Source organism: Halichoeres trimaculatus, unplaced genomic scaffold (genome assembly GCF_033239565.1).
Source record: "Halichoeres trimaculatus isolate MK-OKI-2021-1 unplaced genomic scaffold, fHalTri1.1 fHalTri1_scaffold_13, whole genome shotgun sequence".
NCBI classification, from domain to species: Eukaryota; Metazoa; Chordata; class Actinopteri; order Labriformes; family Labridae; genus Halichoeres; species Halichoeres trimaculatus.
The window spans coordinates 23,972,182-23,996,202 of record NW_027437191.1 but is presented as its reverse complement, the minus strand read 5'-3'; the positions used below and the strand labels follow the sequence as shown (position 1 = coordinate 23,996,202).

The window sequence follows — 24,021 nt, the reverse complement described above, 5'->3', positions numbered from 1 at the left end:
GACTGGGTGTTACAAGTGAGAACGTCTGGTTAGCGGGTGGTCAAGTGAAATGGAATCCCACCTAGCCATACATTAACCTCCGTTACCAGGATCACAATTATCAAGACACTGGCACAAAATATTGATTTAAAGCCTATTATATTGGTGTTTGTCGTGACTTTTTAGAGTGCAGTAGCTTAGAAATGCTCTCAACAGCTGTTGTAGTTGTCTGGATTGCAAGGCAGGTTGTTGCTTTATTTTGTAACCACAGTGTCAACAGGCTGAAGGGTGAATTTGACAGGCCCCTTTCTGTGGATTGATTTATACGATTATTACTGAATACGATGCTTGTTGTGATCATGTTATCCTTGTTCTAGTCCTTGTTGTTGAGGATTAATCACTTGCATTATCGGGTTGATTAATTAGAAGCAGTCCATTCAGTTCTTCAGTGAATCTGAGATAGCAATCACTTAGGATGGACTGTCTGTTGACTGAGATTGTGGCCCTATTAGTCCAGAGCTCACAAACTAATCAGTCCATGATCCCCAGCTGTGGGGGAAACAAACAATTCTGGAGGGCATCTCACATCCTCAACTTTTGCAACCACTGCTCCAGGGTAGCTTTACTGGTTCGGACCAGATAAGGAGATATTCTGTTCAAAGCTTAAAACAGCTCTATTTAGCTTTGACAACTGAATGTATTTAACTTGCACCCTTGCTTTTAATTTAATGTAATTAACTTAATGTTTTTTATGATTTATGTAAAGATTTCATTTCAATTTCTTGTGGTTTTATACAGTTTTAGCTGAAAAGCACTTTTAATTGTCTTGTGTAAGAATTGTGCTCTGCAAAATAAACTTGCCTTTCCCTTCTCGATAGACTTGTATATGCAGCTGAAAACAAAAATAAGGTCAGTTTTAGCTAGAAAATTTTTTAGATTGCCACTCTTGCTTTTTTCCCCTCTTGCTTAGACTACTGTTACTGTCTGTACACGTGTTTAAACCAGGAGATTTTAGCTGAGCATTTTTTTTATTGTCAAAATGGTGTTTTTTAATTTTAGTTTCAATTTTTTTTCTTACTTTTGCCCCATCATATGCAGAATCTTAAACCCTCAGTAAAAATCCTTTGTTTTAATTTTCTTCTTTTTTTAAAAAAAATATTTTGTTTAAGTTTTTCCAGTGTTTTCCTTTTTTTATTAGGTGGTGGTTTTAGCTTTTTATATACTGTTTATTTTCTTTCCCTTCTTCTTATTTCTTTGACTTCTCTTTTATTTCTTTTTTGAGTTTTTTTTTTCCTGTAAAGCACTTCCAAATGTAAGTGTTTTGAAAAGCGCTGTATAATAATAATAATAATAATAATAATAATAATAATAATAATAATAATAATAATAATAGTAATAGTAATGATTATTATAATTATTATTATGAAAATAATAATGTGAAACCTGGTTTCTGATGTTGTGAGCCCTACATCTGCAGCAACCACTGACCGTGACCGAGAAAAAAAACACATACAGAAGTGGTAAAAGCTGAAGTTTCTTGACTGTTCATTTAAAGCTGGCACCAGAAGTAACCACCAACTAAAAAAGATGATGACCTTGATTTCAGTGTTTTCTGGATGTTTTCTTTTCCTGTCTGATCTCCTCTAAAATAGAAGAGGAGCGATATTTGGCAACAAAACTAAAATTTGATCCACTCCTGAATAACTGAAGACTCCTAGGTCTACACCTTTATTCATTCAGTAAATTGATACTTTAATTAAAGTCAGGTCCATGACTGTCACTGAGGTTTCACATTCATGTCCCTACAGGAAGTTGTTTTCAAGTGGTTGGAACTGAACTCTGCTTACTGGTTAGAGGTCACACTGATTTAATGCCTGAACTTTGACTGTAAAGTAAGAATTCATCATGAAGACCTGATAAAAAGGGATGAGTGGCTGTGTTATTTCTTGTCTTCTACCGCTGCAGGTCATTCTGAAGACAGAATATTATTTCACCTGCTACCATTCACCTGAATTTTTACCAGATTTGAAATGAATAGAAGTACTTTATTTAAACCAGTGGGCTGCATGATGGTGTACTGGTTAGAACTGCTGCCACAAAAAAAGGTGGTCACCAGTTTGAATTCCAGTTGTGGCAACATGGGTCTTTCTGTGCCTTCTGTGAGTTTGCATCTTCTCCCTATGCATGTATGGGATATCTCCAGGTACTCCAGCTTTCTCCCACAGTCCAAAATCATGCTTATCAGGTTTTAAAGTCCCTGTAGGTGTGAGCAAGAAGGGTTGTCTCTCTCTCTGTGTCAGCCCTGTTATTGACTGGCGACCAGTCCAGGGTGTGCACCCTTTTTGTTGCCAAAGACGCCACTTTCTACCACTTATCCTTAAATAGGATAAGTAGTAGAGAGTGGATGAAATAAACAAGTACATTTTTGTAAAAACACATGTGGCATGGTGGCTTCATCTGGGGGTAGAATTTGAATGAAAACAGTGCAGTGGTAGTGAGCTGTCAAGTTTGTTGTACAAAATTAATATTTTGTGTTTGTGTAAAGGTGAGGGCTCTGTTATGGATCAGAGAAAGGACAGAGCAGAGGGAGCCCCTCCCTTTGAAACCTGTCTGCATGCCAAACCTCACCGCCCAACCAAAGCTCAGAGGTAAGATAAGGATCTTCAACAGCCAACAGTCCATGGCTTTTCTCCTTGTCCCTCCACCATCATAATTCACTCTGTGTGTGTTTGTGTGTTTATTATGCCTCCCATAGCCATTTATCATCTTTAGTGCTTCAGAAATGTTTCCCTATAGTATGGTTTCTTCATTCTTACCTTCACTCTGCTTGTGATTTTCCAGAAATAAAGATCAGAAAACAGACTCATCTAAAACTGAGCCTTCCAGTGGTGTGACCTTCAAGTTTGACCCATCTAAGGGTGGACTAGTAAAGTTAAAAAGCGAACAAAAGTTTGATGACGGAAGGTAAAAACTCACAACACTAACACAGTTAATATGAATCATTATCAAAATATCACACAAGCTCTCAACATATTTTGATAATCACTGGATTTTTGATTTTGATTTTGGTTTTGATTCAGGGTGCAGATTACAAATGAAGACCCACCTGGACCTGCCTCCAGCTCTGTGTCCCCCAGGAGTGACAGCTCATTGATCTTAAGGCCCATTGACCTTAAGAATCAACATCAGATTCATCATCAGAAGTAAAAATTGACCACATTTTTTTTATATCTAAATCCAAATATTTGAGAGTTTATAACACAATTGAGAAACTCTAAAGCTCTAAGATTTGTGTATCATGTGTATTTACTGGTTTTTGTGATTCCGTCAGGGTAAAACATATAAATAAAGACCCACCTGGATCTGCCTCCAGCTCTGTGTCCCCCAGGAGTGACAGCTCATTGATCTTAAGGCCCATTGACCTTAAGAATCAACATCAGATTCATCATCAGAAGTAAAAATTGACCACATTTTTTTTTATATCTAAATCCAAATATTTGAGAGTTTATAACACAATTGAGAAACTCTAAAGCTCTAAGATTAGTGTATCATGTGTATTTACTGGTTTTTGTGATTCTGTCAGGGTAAAACATATACATGAAGAACCACCTGGACTTGCCTCCACCTATATGTCTCCAAGGAGTGACAGCTCATTGATCTTAAGGCCCATTGACCTTAAAAATCAACATCAGATTCATCATCAGAAGTAAAAAGTTATCTCACTGTTTAATGCCTTTAAACGTTCACATAAAAAAATTAGAAAAGGTTTGAACATTTCTTTCAGAATGCGATCCATGATCAGGGTGTGTGGTTTTGTCTGTTTTGTTCATACATGAGCACATCAGAATTGATTCAAGGATAAACCTTTGAATTTAAAGGTGGAATTTTGTTTTTATATTTAGAATCTACTGGACAATAGCTTTCACATGAACACTGTTATTTATTATATTAAGCAACATGATATCATATTCCTCCACAGGATTCCGCAGCAGATTGGTCAGCAGCCTCAAACACATCTGGACTCCATATTTAAGGTGAGTAAATAGACACTGCAACCGCTGAGAATCAGAGCACCCTTATATATTACTTCTATAATAATTACACTGCAAATATCACCTCTGCCTGTATTATGTTCAAACAAAGAGCCTTACACTTCTGACCAGCAGACTCTGAGGTAAGAGGTCATGGTGGATGCTGGTCTCATACAGACTCAGATTTTTGTAGCAGAGTTCACAAACTAAGTTCAGTTTGAGAACAATACTTGAAGGATATAAATACTTTGATCACAGCTGCTATTTTAGCATCATTCCAATAAACACATCACTTTTAAAGTTACTGCAGACTATTCCAGATGAAAGGAGAGACTGATCTGACCCCACAGTGATGAAGTCTCCATGCTGCACTCTTTAGAGGAGCATCCATCACAGATGATCCGATGTTCTGTTCAACAAGTTAAAGTTTAACTTTTGTTGTGTTCCAGCTGCTTGAGGAGAGCATGATTACCTTTGTAAAGACCGAGCTGAAGAAGATTCACAGAGCTCTAAATTCAGATTACTCCGAATACATAGAAAGCCAGAGGGAGGATGAAGATGAGGATGAAGACCAGAGGGGAAACAAAGAGGCATTTCTAAAGATCACTCGCCACTTTCTGAGGAGAATGAAGCAGGAGGAGCTGGCTGATTGTCTACAGAGCAGTAAGAGGAGATTTAACATGATAAAAGTGTAAATTTGGAGAGGGCTAAATTTAAAACTCTGCTGTTTAAAGGTCCCATATTATGCAAAAATCCCATCTAATCTTTTAGTGAAATTTGTGGGTCTTTGGCTTTCCTCCCAGCCCAAAAAATGTGATATTTAATGGCAAAACCTGCACTTAGTAGTGCTTGTAAATGTAACTTCCTGACCTAAAACGAGCTGTTTGGATTTTGGGGATTTGCTGATGTCAGCGATTCCCTTTTTTGACCAATCAGGAGCAAGTCTGACCTGATTGGTCCACTGGAGCAGATACCCCCGAACCCCCCCCCCCAGCGACATAGTTCCATGCACAAGCTTCCCATCTTGGAAGAAGACAAGACTAAGTGGCTAGAGTTCATTTATCAAGGAAATGTACCAGCTACACTCAGTAAAACTGTGCATGTGTGTGCTAGTCACTTCACGGCCGATCGCTTTTCCAGCTCCGGACAGCACAACAGAGGGCTAGCGAATAGACTGGTCCTGAATCCAGGACCAATGTAACAACTGATGGTACTGAAGTTCTTCAATCATGAATGAAGACCACAAAGACAACTCAAGTGTTTAGAGCTGTAAGACAGAGATAGAGATTTAAGTTCAAATTATTCTATAGAGTTCTGTAGTTCTATATATTTTCTGTCTCACGCCAAACCTCCAGGCAGATAGTATGTAAAGGCACCAGGTGATTGTGTTGTTTTGTGCCACAATTATTAACTGATTTGACTTTCCTTGCATATCTATTTTTCTTAATAAGGAACTGCTGATCCAGAGTGCAGACATAAACTGAAGTCTAACCTCAAGGAGAAGTTCCAGTGTGTGTTTGAGGGGATCGCTAAAGCAGGAAACCCAACCCTTCTGAATCAGATCTTCACAGAGCTCTACATCACAGAGGGAGGGACTGGAGAGGTTAATACAGAGCATGAGGTCAGACAGATTGAAGCAGCATCCAGAACACCAGACAGAGCAGAAACAACCATCAAACAAGAAGACATCTTTAAACCCCCACCTGGACGACCTGAACCAATCAGAACAGTGCTGACAAAGGGAGTGGCTGGCATCGGGAAAACAGTCTTAACACAGAAGTTCACTCTGGACTGGGCTGAAGACAAAACCAACCAGGACATTCAGTTCATATTTCCATTCACTTTCAGAGAGCTGAATGTGCTGAAAGAGAAAAACTTCAGCTTGGTCAAACTTGTTCATCACTTCTTCACTGAAACCAAAGAGGCAGGACTCTGCAGGTTTGAACACTTCCAGGTTTTGTTTATCTTTGATGGTCTGGATGAGTGTCGGCTTCCTCTGGACTTCCAAAAGAATCAGACCCTGACTGATGTTACACAGTCCACCTCAGTGGATGTGCTGTTGACGAACCTCATCAAAGGAAACCTGCTTCCCTCTGCTCGCCTCTGGATAACCACACGACCTGCAGCAGCCAATCAGATCCCTTCTGAGTGTGTTGACATGGTTACAGAGGTCAGAGGGTTTACTGACCCTCAGAAGGAGGAATACTTCAGTAAGAGATTTGAAGCTGAGGAACAGGTCTGCAGAATCATCTCCCACATCAAGACCTCCCGAAGCCTCCACATCATGTGCCACATCCCGGTCTTCTGCTGGATCACTGCTACAGTTCTGGAGGAGGAGTTGCAAAACAAAGAAGCAGAGGAGCTACCCAGTACCCTTACAGAGATGTACATCCACTTCTTGGTGGTTCAGTCCAAACTGAAGACCATCAAGTATGAAGGAGGAGTGGATACTGATCCACTCTGGAGTCCAGAAAGCAGGAAGATGATCGAGTCTCTGGGAAAACTGGCTTTTGAGCAGCTGCAGAAAGGAAACCTGATCTTCTATGAGTCAGACCTGGCAGAGTGTGGCATCAACATCAGAGCAGCCTCAGTGTACTCAGGAGTGTTCACACAGATCTTTAGAGAGGAGAGAGGACTGTACCAGAACAAGGTGTTCTGCTTTGTCCATCTGAGCATTCAAGAGTTTCTGGCGGCTCTTTATGTTCATATGACCTTCACCAACTCTGGGGTCAATCTGCTGTCAGATGGACAAACAATTTCAGAAGCCTGTCACAGTTACACAACATTAATCTATGAAGACAGCTATGTCGAAGTAAATTTGGAAAACCTCTATCTCTGTGCTGTGAACAAGGCCTTACAGAGTCCAAACGGACACCTGGACTTGTTCCTGCGCTTCCTCCTGGGTCTTTCACTGCAGAACAACCAGAGTCTCCTGAGAGGTCTGCTGAAACATAAAGGAAGAAGCTCACACACCAATCAGGAAACAGTGTGGTACATCAAGAAGAAGATCAATGAGGATCTGCCTGCAGAGAAAAGCATCAACCTGTTCCACTGTCTGAATGAACTGAACGATCGTTCTCTGGTGGAGGAAATCCAACAGTCCCTAAGATCAGGACGTCTCGCCGCAGATGAACTGTCTCCTGCTCAGTGGTCAGCTTTGGTCTTCATCTTTCTGTCATCAGACAAAGATCTGGATACATTTGACCTGAAGCAATACTCTGCTTCAGAGGAGGCTCTTCTGAGGTTGCTGCCAGTGGTCAAAGCCTCCAACAAAGCTCTGTAGGTTCATACATGGAATATTGTTATCAGTTAAAAAAATCAAAACTGTGTATTTGCTCATCAATATTCTTTTTGTAGGCTGAGCAACTGTAACCTCTCAAAGAAAGGCTGTGAAGCTCTTTCATCAGTCCTTAGCTCACAGTCCAGACTACAAGAGTTGGACCTGAGTAACAACAACCTACAGGATTCAGGGGTGGAGTTGCTGTCAATTGGACTGAAAAGCACCCAATGTAAACTGGAAACGCTCAGGTCAGGTTTGCTACTAGTCCTGGTTAAAGGGATACCAGAATGAAAATGGCAAAACAAAAAAACTGTTAACTTCAGTTCATTGCAAGTAATGTTTTTTAAATTATTATTTTATTTTAGACTGTCAGGCTGTCTGATCACAAAGAAGGGTTGTTCTTCTCTAGCCTCAGCTTTGAGCTCCAACCCCTCAAGTCTGAGAGAGCTAGACCTAAGCTATAACCATCCAGGAGACTCAGGAGCACAGAAGCTGTTGGCTAGACTTGATGATCCACTCTGGCGACTTGAAACACTAAGGTATAAACAGACAACAACAAATTGTCCTGGGATGCAAAATCATTTCCCACTATTTCACATCCTGGAGTAGGAAGTAGTTGTCAATAGTTTGAAAGACTAGCCTTTTGAATGTGAGGTGCCAACATGAGACAGTTATTAGCACTCCTAGCTAACACGGGAATAACTTCTTTTCCTATTATTTTTTATTTTATTTTCCTATTTCTGTTTGGTAACAAAACTCTCAGAGCTATTTCAATATGAGAATACAGTACCATGTCTAACATTGCAATGAACAATGCTAAGGACAAAAATGGAAGGTTAAGGATGTTAGATTACAGGTACATATTCACTCACTGGCCACTTTATTGGGCACAACTGTTCAATTGCCCATTAACGCAAATATCTAATCAGCCAATCACAAAGCAGCAAATCAACTCATTTTGTCATGTAGACATGGTATAGATGAGTTGCTGAAGTTCAAACCGAACATCAGAATAGAGAAGTAAAGTGATTTAGGTAACTTTTGACCTGGCCTGGTTGTTGGTCTAAGTATCTCACAAGCAGATCTACTAGGATTTTCCAACACAAAACATTTACATTTTGAATTGATTTATTTGATAGGGTTAACATAGTTTCATAACAAAGCATGAATCTGATGTGCTGCACAGAGAGTTTATAGCAATCGCTAGTTTCCACTCTTGTCCCCAGTAGGGCCTTTGGGAAACCAGATCATAAAATGTACTTTTACCAGCAATTGAATGGCAAAAGAGATCACAGAATAATAGTACAGTAAAAAAAATATCTCTTGGGTTTACGGAGAATGGTCTTAATAAATAAATAAATAACCAGTGAGCAGCAGTTCTCTGGTGCCTCGTTGATGGCAGAGGTCAGAGCAGAATGGATGAACACAACACGTCCAACCTCAAAGCTGACAGGCTACAACAGCAGAAGACCACACCATTTGACACTCCTGTTGGCTAAGAACAGGGAACTGAGGCCACAATTCAAATAGACTTACCAGCATTGCCTAGTCTAATGTGTCTGCATTTAAGATGGCAGAGTCAAATTTGGCATCCTTACACAGTTCAGTCTGCTGCTGGTGGAGTAATGGTCCTGCACACTTTTGGCCCGTTATCACTGAATAAACATCATTTAAACACCAGTCACATGTCTGGTTCTGCTTGAGGTTTGTAGATACAGGCACACATCCACGGTCATCTCCATGGTTGAAGAAAAGGTGTTTACTGATAGGAATTGGACTAAGATACTCTTTCTATCAAGGGATAAAATAGTGTAGAACAGCAGTAAGGATTCATAATGGATAAAAAATAATTCAGTTTCTTCCTCCAGGGTGGACCACAGTGGACAGGAGTGGTTAAAACCCGGTCTGCAGAAGTGTAAGTGAAGAATCAGTTTGACTCATGATGACCAAACAGCTAACAACGTGTAAAGTCTTCAGGTGTGTTTGATGATAAACAGCTGTGTTTTCTTTTTCTCTTTATCAGATTTCTGTGAACTTACACTGGATTCAAAAACAGCAAACAGACACCTCAAACTGTCTGAAAACAGCAGGAAGGTGACATGTGTGAACCACGATCAGTTTTATCCTGATCACCCAGACAGATTTGAATACTGTCCCCAGCTGCTTTGCAAAAATGGTCTGACTGATCGTTGTTACTGGGAGGTTGAGTCTAAAGGAAGGGTTTCTATATCAGTGAGTTACAGAGGAATCGGCAGGAAAGAGGACGGTCCCGACTGTGTGTTTGGATGCAATGATCAGTCTTGGAGTCTGAGCTGCTCTGATGAATGTTACTCTGTCTGGTACAACAACAGAAAATCAGTCCTGCCGTTCCCCTTGTCCTCTGTCTCTCACAGAGTAGCAGTGTATGTGGACTGTCCTGCTGGCACACTGTCCTTCTACAGAGTCTCCTCTGACACACTGATCCACCTCTACACCTTCAACACCACATTCACTGAGCCTCTGTATCCTGGGTTTAGGTTGTGGTCATTTGATTCCTCGGCGTCTCTGTGTTCCCTGTAGGACGGAGAGCCTTCTCCTCTCTACAAAAACACTAAAAACAGAAACAGTTTTCCCTCTGCACTAAGACGCACAAACTTAATCTTTAGAACTGCAAAAATGTGAGTGGAGGGAAAGGGGAACAACATGGTAAATTTACTGTTTCATTACCTTTCTCCAGTCTTCAGACCACTCAAAATGCTTTATACTGATGGGGTCTTTCACCCATTCCTTCAGTATTAACTGATTCCATTCATAGAAAAATGGCACAACAAGTGCTTTTGACAAGGCCAATTTGGCATGTGGCAGCCAAACCTGGGATCAAACCCTGACCATAAGAGAGAAATAGCTGACTCTATTACTGAGCCACAGATGCCACTCATACATCAAATCATGCTGGAACCGTTAATAATTACAAGGAGCAGAGTGCTATGGACTGTAGCCTCAGCACAAGATGTCTGTTTAGACCAAGCCAAACCAATGCCCGTCATAATAAATCTTGGAAAACTACATTCATCTGGTTTGTCAAAAAATCATGTAACCTGAGTAATAAACAATGTATTCAATATATTATACTGTATTACATAAGCAAACATGTTTTAAATCTTGCACGTCAACAATGTGAGTTACAAGCCATATGTAACATGTTATGTGTGTATTCATGTACAGCAATTAACTGTGTGCATGTCAAGTCATTACTTGTGACTTTGTTATTACTTAAATGATTAAGTAATGAGATGTAATAAAAAAAAGGTTGTTCCAATCATTAAGTTGTGGAAAACTTCCTTCTGAGTCTAAAGTAAGATAGGTTTTTTAAAAAATAGATTTGGCCTTGTCCTGTCTTACCTCCTCAGGATCAACTTTAAGTGTTTTGCCCCATTTTTTGTCGGTGAAAAATGAGATAAAATCTTACTTTACTTCAATTCAAGGACACCAAATTGGTTATGTATTCAGATTTTTGCTCATGTGTTTGTCTGGAGACACTACGTGTAACCATGGCTGCATTGTTTACTTATGAGATCAGCTGTTAGCATATCAGTGCTAACTGGCGCAAGGCCTGATGTTTCCCCTAAAGGTGAGGAGAAGGAGGTGAGGAAAACGTGCTGAGGTAGTGACGACATTGACCTGTACTTCCATCCATCCATCCTGGACCCTGTGGAGGTGGAGGCTGGCTGACTGGAGAATGATGGCCAAGCAGTCATCATCTATTTTCTTATGGACCTTTTTGCACACTTTATTACTTTTTTCTTTTTTTGTATTGCTGCTGTGACTTCTGAATTTCCCCTCAGGGATAGATAAAGTATATCATATTTTATTCCAGTCTATCTTTATGCAATGCCTCAGATGGTGCTATTGAATGTAACTGGTCAATTATTTTAATTCTATCCATTATTTCTATGGCACGCCTTGATTTCCTTTAATTTTCACTAGCCTGATATGAAATGATTAATCCCCGCCCATATGCTTCTAAAGTTTCCAACAGAGCAGTGTAGATTATCTCTGAGGATTCATTAGTTTCAAGAAAGAGGTTAATTTGAGCCTCTGTAAATTCAACAAAATCCTGATCTGTCATGAGTCTTGGGCTGAGACGCCATGTACGTCTTGAGCATGTTTTCTGGGAAACAAAGCTTTCACAAAACTGGACTGTGGTTTGAAATGACTATACTGTCATACTCCACCTGTGTTATTAAGTAGTATTAAGTATTAAGTTACTAGTTTTGTCAAAAGAGGCATGAGGCCAGGGTATCTTGTACTTTTTTGCACCTCTGTTTTTCTGGCAGAGGAAAGAATACATGGGTAGGGGGCAGAAATAGTAAGAAGTAAAGAGAACAAAAAAAAAAGGGGGGGGGGGGGGGGGGGGGCATAAGCACAACACTAATGCAGTCAACAACAAAATACAAAACTAGCATTGCAAAGCATAACATAGAGCTGGTCTCTCACTGCATTATCCTCCAATTAACCCTGAACTTACATAGCCTATCATGTGAGCTCACACCTGAAACGCCCTTTAGTAAATTCCACTTTAAAACAGCAGATAATGATGATTAAAAATATAGATTTCAGTGTCTACAGTTCTACAGTTTCATTTAGCAGATGCTTTTGTCCAAAGTGACGTACAACACAAGCAAGATTTGCAGCAGGGAATTTGTGGACAAGAGTTATTTATTCAACATATTGTGTTGCCCCATGAAAAAGGTCTATGAGTATAAATCTGTATCATGAGACTTTTATAATCCATCTGATAAGGTTTTATTTTATCAGTTAATGTTTGACTTTAGTTGTTCAGGTGGTTTATTTCAACATTCAGGGCTGTTTGATGATCATATTTTCTTTGAGAGCACTTCAGTTTGAAGATGAACACAGACTGTTTGGACTGTATGTGAACAACATGATGTTAGAGAACCTCCTGCAGTCAGGTTGGCTCTAAATTGTTTTCCCGTTGGATGCTGTTGATTAGTCTCACCTTTACTCATCGACTTCATGCAGATTATTTTCACCATCAGAAGGTAACGTAACCAACGCTTTTCTTCATGTTTGTATGAGCACCTGTTAAACTGAGAACAGTAAAGATGATGTTAGAGATTTGATGTGTTACTTTGATGACTGGATTGGTCAAACAAACTTCAACTAAAGCAAACAAAAACTTAAGTTTGACGGAAGCTAATAACCAGTCTGTCTGTTTGTCAAACTAAGAAGAGAAACAGACACGGATGTACACTCCTGCTCATTCTATTTCACTTTTGGCATATTAACTGTATCCCACAGATCAAATTTAGATTGTTCTTTAAGCTTCAGTTGTAGTTTTCCATCAGTGCAATGAACCCTGAACTCATAAAACCATATTAAGTCACAAGGGTTGCATTTATAATGGGACTGCTCCATAAAGTCAGATCAAACTTTCAAACCATAAGGTCATAAGCAATTCAAAGGTAATAAAATGTAATACCATAAAAGTTAGAATTATGTAAAAAAAAAAAAAAAAAAAAAAGTAAAACAGTTGTATTGTCTGACAGATATGGATAAAAATGATCATTTCATTCATAATACTCAGTACCTTACCTTTAAAACAGACTGGCTTCCACAGCATTATAAATGCATTTCGAATCACCTTCACTGTCTCATACTTGAAATAGTTTACACATAAGAAATAAATCAGAGTGATGAGAAGTTCTTTTTTTCTGAATATTTCAGATGTCAAGACCTTTTTTTGTAATCAGGTTTAAGTAATTTACTTTTACTCATTTGATAATACATTTTTGTAACAAAAAAACAAACAAAAACAAACAAAAACATAAAAAATATGTAATTTTAATTCAAGATTAAAATAAATACAACTGTTATAATATATTAGCGTTTTGTTTCTGAAAGTTAAGTTTATATATTATTAAATTGCAACAAGATATTAAGCCTCATCAATTCAATTATCAACATACAATGTGGTCAAATAAGAATTTATGTGAAATGAATTTGTGATTCAGTGGTCTTATTCTTATTTTACATGATATTCTTGCACATTGCTAATTAATTGTACTCAAGGACTTGATGTATGAAGTAAAGCAATCAAGTGCACAAGGCTGAAAGAGGTCAAAATGTTAACGCACTTTGCTGCTTCTCATGTAACATACATGACATCATGTAGCTTATTTTAGTGGCACTACAATTTTTTGTTGTTTAATCAGTACTGAACCTCAAATCCATGACACTTGAAGTACCCACAGTTCTTTTATCTGGGTGTGTTAAAATAAACAGTGAATATGGTGCCATCTAGTGGTAGAATTGGGACTGACACTGAGATAGATGGTAATCTGTGTGACTTAATGGAGTTAAGATTGTAACAGTAGTGATGGTGAACATGTTGTGTTTGTGTGAAGGTGGGGGCTCCACTGTGAATACAGGTGAGGACAGCATGGAGGAAGCCCCTCCCTCTAGAACCACTCCCTTAGGGGAACATGACCACCGGACCAAACCCCAGAGGTGAGATGAGGATCTCTAACTGTCCATGACTCTTTTCCATCGCAGAATTCAGCACTCACATCACTGCACCATCATTATTCACATGCTGGAAGTAGACCTAAACTGGGATTGGGGTTTAGTCATTTAACTTAGGTTTTTAGAAGGATCCAGCAGTGTTTAGCCTATATCATGATTCACTGGACATAAAGAATCTATCACATGAACACTATGTGTAATTACTATATACACAACATGATCATTTTGTTCCACAGAGTTCAACTGCAGAGATCAGAGGATCCCATTGGTCAGTCTGCTGAGCAGACTCAGATGGAGCTGGACTCCGTAGTTAAGGTGTGTAAATATAAAAACACTGTCAGTTACCACCGATACTCAGAACGCACTTGAGTCACTAAAAATGTTCTTCCTGAAAACTGCAGCCACAATGAAGATTTTGTAAATCTCCAGTTTTATGGTTTAATGTACAGCCCGAAACTAAGTTTTTGGTTCTCAAACATCAGTGTTGAATGACAGGGACTCATTCTAATTGGCTAGCATGTGTTTGGCAATGCTTAGAGATGCACTTGTTGGCGGATCTGCAATTAGTGTGGACATTTTTTTGTTTTGTTTTGTTTTTTTGTGGACAAACAAGGGGAATATTCATTTTTGAAAACTTGTACAAGACCTCAGTGTTTGACTGATTGAATGAAGCAGCATATCTGTGCTGCTCAAACTCAGAGGTCAGAGGTCAGAGGTCATGGTGGATGCTGGTCTAACACTGACCCAGACATTGGTAGCAGAGTTCACATACTGATGATCTTTTAAAGTTTATAAAACAAAAATAATTTGGGTTATATTAATGACACGAATATGAAGTTGCTTTCAGCTTCATTCTAATAAGCACATCACAACTAAAGTCACTGCAGAGTTTTTCTGGATGAACGCAAGCCAGGATATTTCTACAGATGTAAAAAAAAAAAAAAAAAAAAAACTGAAGGAAAGGCCCATCCACAAACTAAATCTGAACCATCACTGTGATCCAATCTCCATGCTTAACTCTGCAGACAAGCAAACTTTTTCAAAGTTTTTCAAACTTGTTCTGTTTCAGGTGCTCGAGAAGAAAATCATCAGCTTTGTAAAGAGTGAGCTGAAAAGGATCCACAGCGTTCTGAGTCCAAATTACACAGAATGCCTTCAGAGTCAGAGAGGGGATGAGGAGGAAGAGCAGATGAGGAGTCGAGAAGCGTTTCTGAAGATCACCCTGCACTTCCTGAGGGGAATGAAACAGGAGAAGCTGGCTGACTGTCTGCAGAGCAGTAAGACGATTTAAATGCAGATTTAAGAGCAGGAGATAGATTAAGGATGACTCTAGTCAGTCACTCTATTGATCATTTTTGATGGCTTCCATAAAAACATTGAATGTGATTATCCACCAAAATGCAACTCTGCCTAATGCCAGTGTGACTGCTTCCACCATCCATTTTTGTGAGAAACGTCACAGTAGCTTTGACTGCTAAAGGTCAACATATGTGTTTTGTCTTAAAAAAAAAACAACTTATTTTCAATAATAATAAAACAAATTTGAGAACTTTTGGATAAGAGCAAATTTACTTTGGTAAGTCAAAGATACACAAGGTGGTAAAACTGAGGCAAATAAATCAAAGATTTATGAAAATAGTGAAGACTGTTAAGGTATTAAAATATCAGAAGAATGGATATTTCAGTGCTACTAGTTAGTTGTCAAATTTCATCAGACCAACTGTAGCTTTAAATATTTAATCATTATTACAATTTTGTCACACAGGATCTGTTGCTACAGAGTGCCAACACAAACTGAGATTTAATTTGAAGGAGAAGTTCCAGTGTGTGTTTGAGGGGATCGCTAAAGCAGGAAACCCAACCCTTCTGAATCAGATCTACACAGAGCTCTACATCACAGAGGGAGGAACTGGAGAGGTCAATGATGAACATGAGGTCAGACAGATTGAAGCAGCACTCAAGAAATCAGACCGACCAGAAATCTCTATCAGACAAGCAGACATCTTTAAAGGCTCACCTGGAAGACCTGAACCAATCAGAACAGTGCTGACAAAGGGAGTGGCTGGCATCGGGAAAACAGTCTTAACACAAATGTTTACCCTGGACTGGGCTGAAGACAAAGCAAACCAGAACATCCAGTTCATATTTCCATTCACTTTCAGAGAGCTGAATGTGCTGAAAGAGAGAAAATTCAGCTTGGTAGAACTTGTTCATCACTTCTTCACTGAAACCAAAGAAGCAGGAATCTGCAGGTTTGAAGAGTTCAAGGTTGTGTTCATCTTTGATGGTCTGGATGAGTGTCGACTTCCTCTGCAGTTCTACAAGAATCAGACCCTGACTGATGTTACAGAGTCCACCTCAGTGGATGTGCTGCTGACAAACCTCATAAGAGGGAAACTGCTCCCATCTGCCTGTCTTTGGATAACCACACGACCTGCAGCAGCCAATCAGATCCCTTCTGAGTGTGTTGACATGGTGACAGAGGTCAAAGGTTTCACAGACTCCCAGAAGGATGAGTACTTTAGGAAGAGATTCAGAAATGAGGAGCAAGCCAACAGAATCATCAACCACATTGAAACATCGCGAAGCCTCCACATCATGTGCCACATCCCGGTCTTCTGCTGGATCACTGCTACAGTTCTGGAGGACACATTAAAGACAAGAAAAGGAGGTGAGCTACCCAAATCATTGACTGAGATGTACATCAACTTCCTGGTGGTTCAGTCCAAACTGAAGAAAATCAAGTACGATGGAGGAGCTGAGTATGATCCACTCTGGGGTCCAGAGAGCAGGAAGATGATCGAGTCTCTGGGAAAACTGGCTTTTGAGCAGCTGCAGAAAGGAAACCTGATCTTCTATGAATCAGACCTGGCAGAGTGTGGCATCAACATCAGAGCAGCCTCAGTGTACTCAGGAGTGTTCACACAGATCTTCAGAGAGGAGAGAGGACTGTACCAGGACAAGGTGTTCTGCTTCGTCCATCTGAGCGTTCAAGAGTTTCTGGCGGCTCTTTATGTCCAACTGACTTTTATCAACTCTGGAGTCAATCTGCTGTCAGATGGACAAACAATCTCAGAAACCAATTATACCTATTCACTCTATGAATACAGCTATGTTGAACTCAATTCAGAAAACCTCTATCTCCGTGCTGTGGACAAGGCCTTACAGAGTCCAAACGGACACCTGGACTTGTTCGTCCGCTTTCTTCTGGGTCTTTCACTGCAGACCAACCAGAGTCTCCTGAGAGGTCTATTGACACAAACAGGAAGTAGCTCACAGACCAATCAGGAAATAGTACAGTACATCAGGATGAAGATCAGTAAAAATCTGTCTGCAGAAAAAAGCATCAACCTGTTCCACTGTCTGAATGAACTGAATGATGGTTCTCTTGTGGAGGAGATCCAACAGTCCTTGAAATCAGGGCGTCTTCGCTCACATGATCTGTCTCCTGCTCAGTGGTCAGCTCTGGCCTTTATCTTACTGTCATCAGCAAAAAATCTAGGCGTGTTTGACCTAAGGCAGTACTCAGCTTCAGAGAAGGCTCTTCTGAGGCTGCTGCCAGTGGTCAAAGCCTCCAACAAAGCTCTGTAGGTGGATTAATCTGATGTATCTCAAAATTGTATACATAAAAACATTTCTTTTGGTGCTCATCAGTCCTTCTTCTTCAGGCTGAGGGACTGTGACCTATCTTTGAGAAGCTGTAAGGGTCTGTCTTCAGTCCTCACCTCACGGTCGTCCAGTCTGAGAGAGCTGGACTTGAGTAATAACATCCTGCACAATTCAGGACTGAAGTTGCTGTGCGCTGGCCTTGGAAATTCTCATTGCAAAGTGGAAACCCTCAGGTCTGTATGAGGCTGGTGGTTAAAGAGGAGCTGAGCATGAGGTATTTTTTTTCCTTGGGGGAGCAAATTTTCACTATTATGTTTCTTAAGTACAGCAATGCAAGCAAACTAGCAACATTAATGTTTTTGTAGTTACTGACTGGCCTTGCAAAAATAAACCAATAGGAATATGGAGAAAAGCATGGTTGTCATTGTGCGCAAAAGCATCAATAAAAGTTTGTGAGTGTAACAACTTGTACAAACAAGTTGAGGCTCATACTTAACATGTACCACAGGAGCTTCTTGTCTTTGAAGGCCACTGTCATTTTGGTAAGTTGGGGCAGTGGGCAAAGTTGTAATTTAGCTCAGTTTCTGACTGCTAGATATTGCTTTTAAATGAAATATGGATGATAGAACTGATTCTAAATATTTTTTTAAAAATGTGTTCATGTCAAGATTTACTGGATGCAACCTCTCAAAGCGAAGCTGTGAATACTTGTCTTCAGTCCTCCAGTCCCAGAGACTGATAGAGCTGGATCTAAGCAACAACAACAACCTGCTGGATTCAGGAGTGGAGCTACTATGTGTTGGACTGCAGAGCTCACTCTGCAAACTGGAAACTCTCAGGTCAGTTTAAGGGTAATTTTAACTCGGACATGAGTGCCTGAGTTAGTGCTAGACAGCAAATCAGTCTATTTTTCAAGACATCAGTAAGGCAGATTAAGTTAAGACAAATATTTCTGTCATTCTTTGTTTGGTCTGATTGACATTAAAAAAGTAGACAAGTGCAACAGAGATGGTCTTATGTTGGGAAAAAGTAAGGAAATGAACAAATCACAAATGTCTGACTTAAATTTTCTTATAAAATAAAAAACAAAACAGGTGTTCATGCATTTTAAGGTTAACTGGATGTAACCTCTCAAAGAAGAGCTGTGAAACTCTGTCTTCAGTACTAAGTATCCAGTCCTCTTGCCTGAGAAAGCTGGACCTGAGCAACAACAACCTGCTTGATTCAGGAGTGAAGCTACTGTGTGCTGGGCTCAAGTGTCAATACTGTGAACTGAAAACTCTCAGGTCAGTTTTAGGATAGTAACTCTTGATGCACCATATACAAATATTTCATGAATCTGTAAGTGACATCAAAACAGAATCCTCTCAGGACTTAGCTGTTCTAGTGTCCCTGCAAGTATAATTTGGTTTCAAAACACATGTAGCCAGTGTCAAACAAGGTTTAAGGAAAACATAATGATACTTCATCAAAAGGTCATATCGTTCCTGTTCAAAAAACACTTAGTCCCCCTCTTTCTAAAGTGTATGGAGTGCCCACATTCTCCTCCAGCAACCCTAAACATTGGTGACCTAAATGACAATGACCAACGGCAAGGCATTTTATCATGTTATCTAAATGTAACACCTACGTATCTCATCCTGCTGTCTTTGATCATCATTCAAACCAGACTTTGAATTTTAAAAAACATCAAATTTCTAGCACCTATTTTTTTCTGACACAATCTTTGTTCATTTGTCTCAAATGAAAGAAGATTTCTTTTTTATTCATAGTAAACTTTTCTCTTAAAGGTTGACTGGATGTCACCTCTCAAGGAGCAGCTGTGAATACTTGTCCTCTGTCCTCCAGTCTTCAAGTCTGACAGAGCTTGATCTGAGCAACAACAACCTGTTGGATGTTGGAGTGAAGCTTCTGTGTGTTGGACTGCAGAGTCCAAACTCCGAACTAAAAACTCTCAGGTCAGTTTAAGGCTAACTGTAATGTTGTGATGAAGATGTGACAATTTTCCAAGGTATTAGTATTACATTTAAAAATACACAAAATATTAAGTAAGTCTTTTTGCAAGCTGTTTGACAATAGTATACTGATAGAAAAATACTAAGAAAAACATCGACTGTTGGAGGAAGAAAACATTTCAAAATAGAAGATTTTCAATTATCTTAATTTTAAGAATAATTTGTTCTTTTGTTTTTTTAAACAACTTAATGCCTTTAAAGGTGTGCAGGGTGTAACCTCTCAGGGACGAGTTGTAAAGACTTGTCTTTGGTCATTGGTTCCAAGTCCTCTAGTCTGAGAGAGCTGGACCTAAGCAACAATGATCTGAAGGATTGGGGAGTGAAGCTACTGTGTGGTGGACTCAATAAACTGGAAACTCTCAGGTATTTTTTTTTCTTATAACTGCCAAAAGGTGTCTGAATAAAAAAAAGTGTCAACTGTGCTTAATGCTTGATTTCTTCTTGATGCAGTCTGTCAGGCTGTTTGATCACAGAGGAGGGCTGTGCTTCGCTCGCCTCAGCTCTGACCTCCGATTCTTCCCACTTGAGACTGCTCGATCTAAGCTACAACCATCTAAGAGTCTCTGGAGTGAGTTTGTTGTCTGTCACACTAGATGATGCACAGCAGAAACTGAGGTATAAACTGAAGCCAATGTTACATACACTTCTGTTGCAACAGTTCTGTCCTCAATCCAAGCATCTTTGGTCATCTGAACTGTAATGAAATTCTTGCATAGCTCAAGTAGTAGTATGGATAAAGGAGTAAGAGTGTTAGTCAAACATATGTCAAAACTGTAATTTACCTAACAACTGAAACACATGCTGTGTCCGAAATCACTTCCTATTCATTATAGTGCACTATATAGTGAAATCTGAGTGAGCATGGTCATACCCTACATAGTCTACTTAATGTATCCCACAATGCATACATACATATTCACCATCATGCATTGCAGTTCAAACAGAAGAAATGGCTAAATTCATGATAACTGATTACTTATCACATAAAACGACATTTAATATGTTAAGGAATAACACTTGACTCTCTGTCTAACTTTTGGACGAGCAAGTCTTACAACTAGAGCTGAGAAATACACAACCACAGACATTAGCCGCTGAACTGTCAAACACGAGTGATGCATTCAATGGACCTTGAAACTCTCAAACACAGCCTTAGTCGTGGCGCGAATAGATGAAAGGTATTTATTTAGAAAAGAAAAATTAACATGTAACAAATCTAATTATTATATTTGGTGGTTATTGTGGAAAAATATGCTAAGTATAATATTGGTTACCACTGAAATCTGTGCCATTTGGCAGTTTGAGAAAAATTATAAAAAATTATAAATCCCCAGCTGTCCGTGAGCAACGCAAGAGTAATTATGTCACTGTCAGTTGCTGACAAGTGAGTTCGTAGTGTCCAAAATGTTGTTTTGGTTTTGCTGAGTGAGTGGACTATAGAGTCCACTACATCTGATTCACTATATAGTAAGTCGGGAGTAGAGAATGAGTGAGTGATTTTGGACACTACCACAGTCTCTAGACAAGAGCCTCTAGTGGCTGGGTTAGTCAGAATGACGGAGGTGGAAGCCTATAATGAAACTGGCATCTAGGATATGGAGAGTTGGGACCCAAGTTCTCTCTTTAGGGCCATACCCTTCCCAGTCAACTAAATACCAAAGGTCTCTTCCCCTGTGACAAGATCAAAGCAAACAGTTAACTTAAAGAACCAGCAGACTTTCATGAACAGGCTTAACTTTGTAAACATGAAAGTCTGGTGTATCCACGTGGACCTGAGTGACTTAAGCCTCGCTGCCGTAGGGCCAATAGGCCTCTTCACTTTCAATGTACAGGCAAACCTAGGGGAAAAACTTCTTCTGACCTACTCAGTAGGTGGGGGCATGTGTACAGGTGTAATTAGTAGCTCCACTGTACCAGCCATAAGGGAGAGTGGCCTTGGTTTTGGCCAAAACTGCAAAGAACAAATAAAGAGGTGGACCAACAATCAGAAAATCCTTGTCTCTTAAGAGGAAATAGGGGAGGCCAGAACCCACAGACCAACTGAAATGGGGACAATTGGGTGGCAGAGTCAGGGTGTTGCGCACAATCCAGACTTGTGAAGCATGTCTCTGAGAATTTCATTTATCAGCGGAAAAAAAAACAGATAGAGCACAGGGGAGATGGAATGGCATCCCCAGATACTCATGTCCTGAGGGAGTACTGAAAGCCACTTTCCATTTGTCCCTTTCCTGAATACAAACCAAGTGGTAGACATTGCATAGATTCACCAATGCCTCCTCCAAAAGTTCAAAGGCAATGAGATGAGGGGCAGGTGCCAACAGTTCATCACTGTAATGTTTCTCAGATGCTGATAGTCAGTACATGGCGTCAAGGAACTTGGCTTCCTTCTCTACAACGAAAAATCCAGCACTAATAAGAGAGGATAAAAGAGGCAGATGATACAAGCTGCTGAATAGTCACTGATTTAAGCCTCCATTGCCTCCGTATTAAGGACAGACAAAGATTTTGTCACCCAAATTGCTGTCATCATCCAGTCCCCCACCCCCTCAGTAGTACCCTGGCATGGCACAGGAGTAGTGTCTAGGCTTATACACTGGGGTTAATGCAAAAATCTATGAAATAATCCACAACAGCCAACAGCCCAGTTATCCGGGCTTAGGCCCAGTAGGCCTCCAGTAGCATCTGATCCTCAGGAGGCCAGGGGAGGCTGGAACTGTGAGGAATGTAGAACTACATCTGGGGTCTGTCAAACTGTTATTGCTGTGTGTGCAGTCAGGAAAAGCAAAATAAAGCTCACTCAGACATTAACTGTAAGTGACTGTAATGTTAAACTGTAGTTATGACTCATGTTAGACAGTAAATCATTCTGTTTCTTTCTCCAGGGTGGACCACGGTGGACAGCAGAGGTTAAAACCCGGTATAAGGAAATGTAAGCATGACTCGTTATTGCCAGGTATCAAAGAACAGAGAATCACAACATCGAGTATGTCTGATGGTAAACTGCTGTGTTGTGTCTTTTTCTCTCTCTGTCAGATTTCTGTGAACTCACAATGGACTCAAACACAGCACACACAGAGCTCAAGTTGTCTACGAACAACAAGAAGGCAACAAATATTGAAAGAAAACAGGCATATCCTGAGCATCCAGACAGATTTGAAAACAGGCTCCAACTGCTTTGTAAAGAAAGTCTGACAGGTCGCTGCTACTGGGAGGTCAAGTGGACAGGAGGGGTTAATATATCAGTGAGTTACAGAGGAATCACAAGGAAAGGAGGCAGTACTGGCTGTCTGTTTGGATTTAATAATCAGTCCTGGACTCTCATCTGCACTGAGGATGGTTACTCTGTTCGTCACAACGACAAGGAAACAGCCCTCCCTATCCCCTCGTCTCTTGTCTCCCACAGAGTAGCAGTGTATGTGGACTGTCCTGCTGGTATTCTGTCCTTCTACAGTGTCTCCTCTGACACACTGATCCACCTCTACACCTTCAACACCACATTCACTGAGCCTCTGTATCCTGGGTTTGGGTTTCTTTTCAGGTATTATGATTCCTCAGTGTCTCTGTGTTCTGTGTTGGATGAATCTCCTACTGAAACAAAGATGTGATTTGCTTCTCTGAGGCAAACCAGTGTTGGTTGCCATATTGGAATTGCTTAACCAACCAAACTTTTCGTCAACCTAACCACAGGCAAAAATGTGGAGTTAAATAAGACAAAAACTAACCCAGAGCACGCTAAATGTGTGACCCCTCTCTATGTTTCTAGTGTGGTGAGGGTAGGTACTTATGGAGCAACAGGCTCAGGGTGTGATAATGGAAGTGATGTACAGTTGCGGACAGCCAAGGTAACCCTTAATTTGTAACTTGTGATATTAATGTTCCGTTCCTATGTCTGCTGATTATCTGTGGTTCTCATCTCATTTTTTATAACAAATTGCCGCTGTACTCTTGTCTTTTTGATATTTTCTTTAAAGCTTTTTGTGCCAGTCTTTGCGTTAGTTTTGTCCTTTATGGGTTTTGAGTTTGGCTTTTATAGTTTAGTTTGATAAACACATCAGCTCTGTTGTGAAGAAAAGCTTCTTCCAGTTGAGACTTCTGAGCAAAGTAAAGGTCTATCTCCCTCCTCATGAGTTTGAGAGGGTGATACATATGTTCACCACATCCTGTTTGGATAATTGTAATTCTTTGAACGTTGGTGTTGATCAGTTGTCCCTCCGCTGCCTTCAGCAGGTGCAGAATGTGGCTGCACGCCTGCTGACAGGAAAGAGACGAAGTGATCACATCACGCCTGTACTGGCCTCTCTTCACTGGCTTCCTGTCAGCTTAAGGTTCCAGTATAAAATTGTGTTGTTAGTCTACAAGAGTTTACATGGGTTAGCACCACCATACCTGAGTGAGTGTATGAACCTGCATGCTCCAGTCAGAGCACTCAGGTCGACAACACAATACAAGGTTCTCCTTGACATTGCCAGAGCGAGGTTTAAAACGAGAGGGGACAGAGCTTTTGCGGTGACTGCAACTACACTTTGGAGCACTCTGCCTCGAAATATCAGGACCGCACAGACTATTGACACCTCTAAATCAC

General features: G+C 40.1%; 2 protein-coding genes across 2 annotated transcripts; both read left to right on the top strand.

Annotated features, from left to right (window-relative positions):
• Nucleotides 1-2,538: 2,538 nt before the first annotated feature.
• LOC141802339 (protein NLRC3-like) lies at nt 2,539-9,849 on the top strand. Its single transcript, XM_074685879.1, has 9 exons — nt 2,539-2,627; nt 2,821-2,943; nt 3,959-4,013; nt 4,460-4,673; nt 5,462-7,289; nt 7,368-7,538; nt 7,656-7,829; nt 9,159-9,205; nt 9,314-9,849. The coding sequence occupies exons 1-9, from the start codon at nt 2,539-2,541 to the stop codon at nt 9,847-9,849; spliced, it is 3,237 nt and encodes a 1,078-aa protein (XP_074541980.1).
• A 3,731-nt stretch (nt 9,850-13,580) lies between these two features.
• Nucleotides 13,581-23,044, top strand: LOC141802338 (NACHT, LRR and PYD domains-containing protein 3-like). Its single transcript, XM_074685878.1, has 12 exons — nt 13,581-13,596; nt 13,698-13,800; nt 14,052-14,130; nt 14,885-15,092; nt 15,581-17,402; nt 17,484-17,657; nt 18,093-18,263; nt 18,537-18,710; nt 19,215-19,382; nt 19,641-19,802; nt 22,322-22,368; nt 22,473-23,044. The coding sequence occupies exons 1-12, from the start codon at nt 13,581-13,583 to the stop codon at nt 23,042-23,044; spliced, it is 3,696 nt and encodes a 1,231-aa protein (XP_074541979.1).
• Nucleotides 23,045-24,021: the final 977 nt, after the last annotated feature.

Coding starts and splice junctions, on each gene's coding strand:
- LOC141802339 (XM_074685879.1), top strand. CDS start 2,539: ATGGATCAGAGAAAGGACAGAGCAGAGGGAGCCCCTCCCTTTGAAACC. Junction 7,830..9,158: donor TGGCGACTTGAAACACTAAG/GTATAAACAGAC, acceptor TTCTTCCTCCAG/GGTGGACCACAGTGGACAGG. Junction 9,206..9,313: donor AAAACCCGGTCTGCAGAAGT/GTAAGTGAAGAA, acceptor TCTCTTTATCAG/ATTTCTGTGAACTTACACTG.
- LOC141802338 (XM_074685878.1), top strand. Junction 18,264..18,536: donor TGCAAACTGGAAACTCTCAG/GTCAGTTTAAGG, acceptor ATGCATTTTAAG/GTTAACTGGATGTAACCTCT. Junction 19,803..22,321: donor AATAAACTGGAAACTCTCAG/GTATTTTTTTTT, acceptor TTCTTTCTCCAG/GGTGGACCACGGTGGACAGC.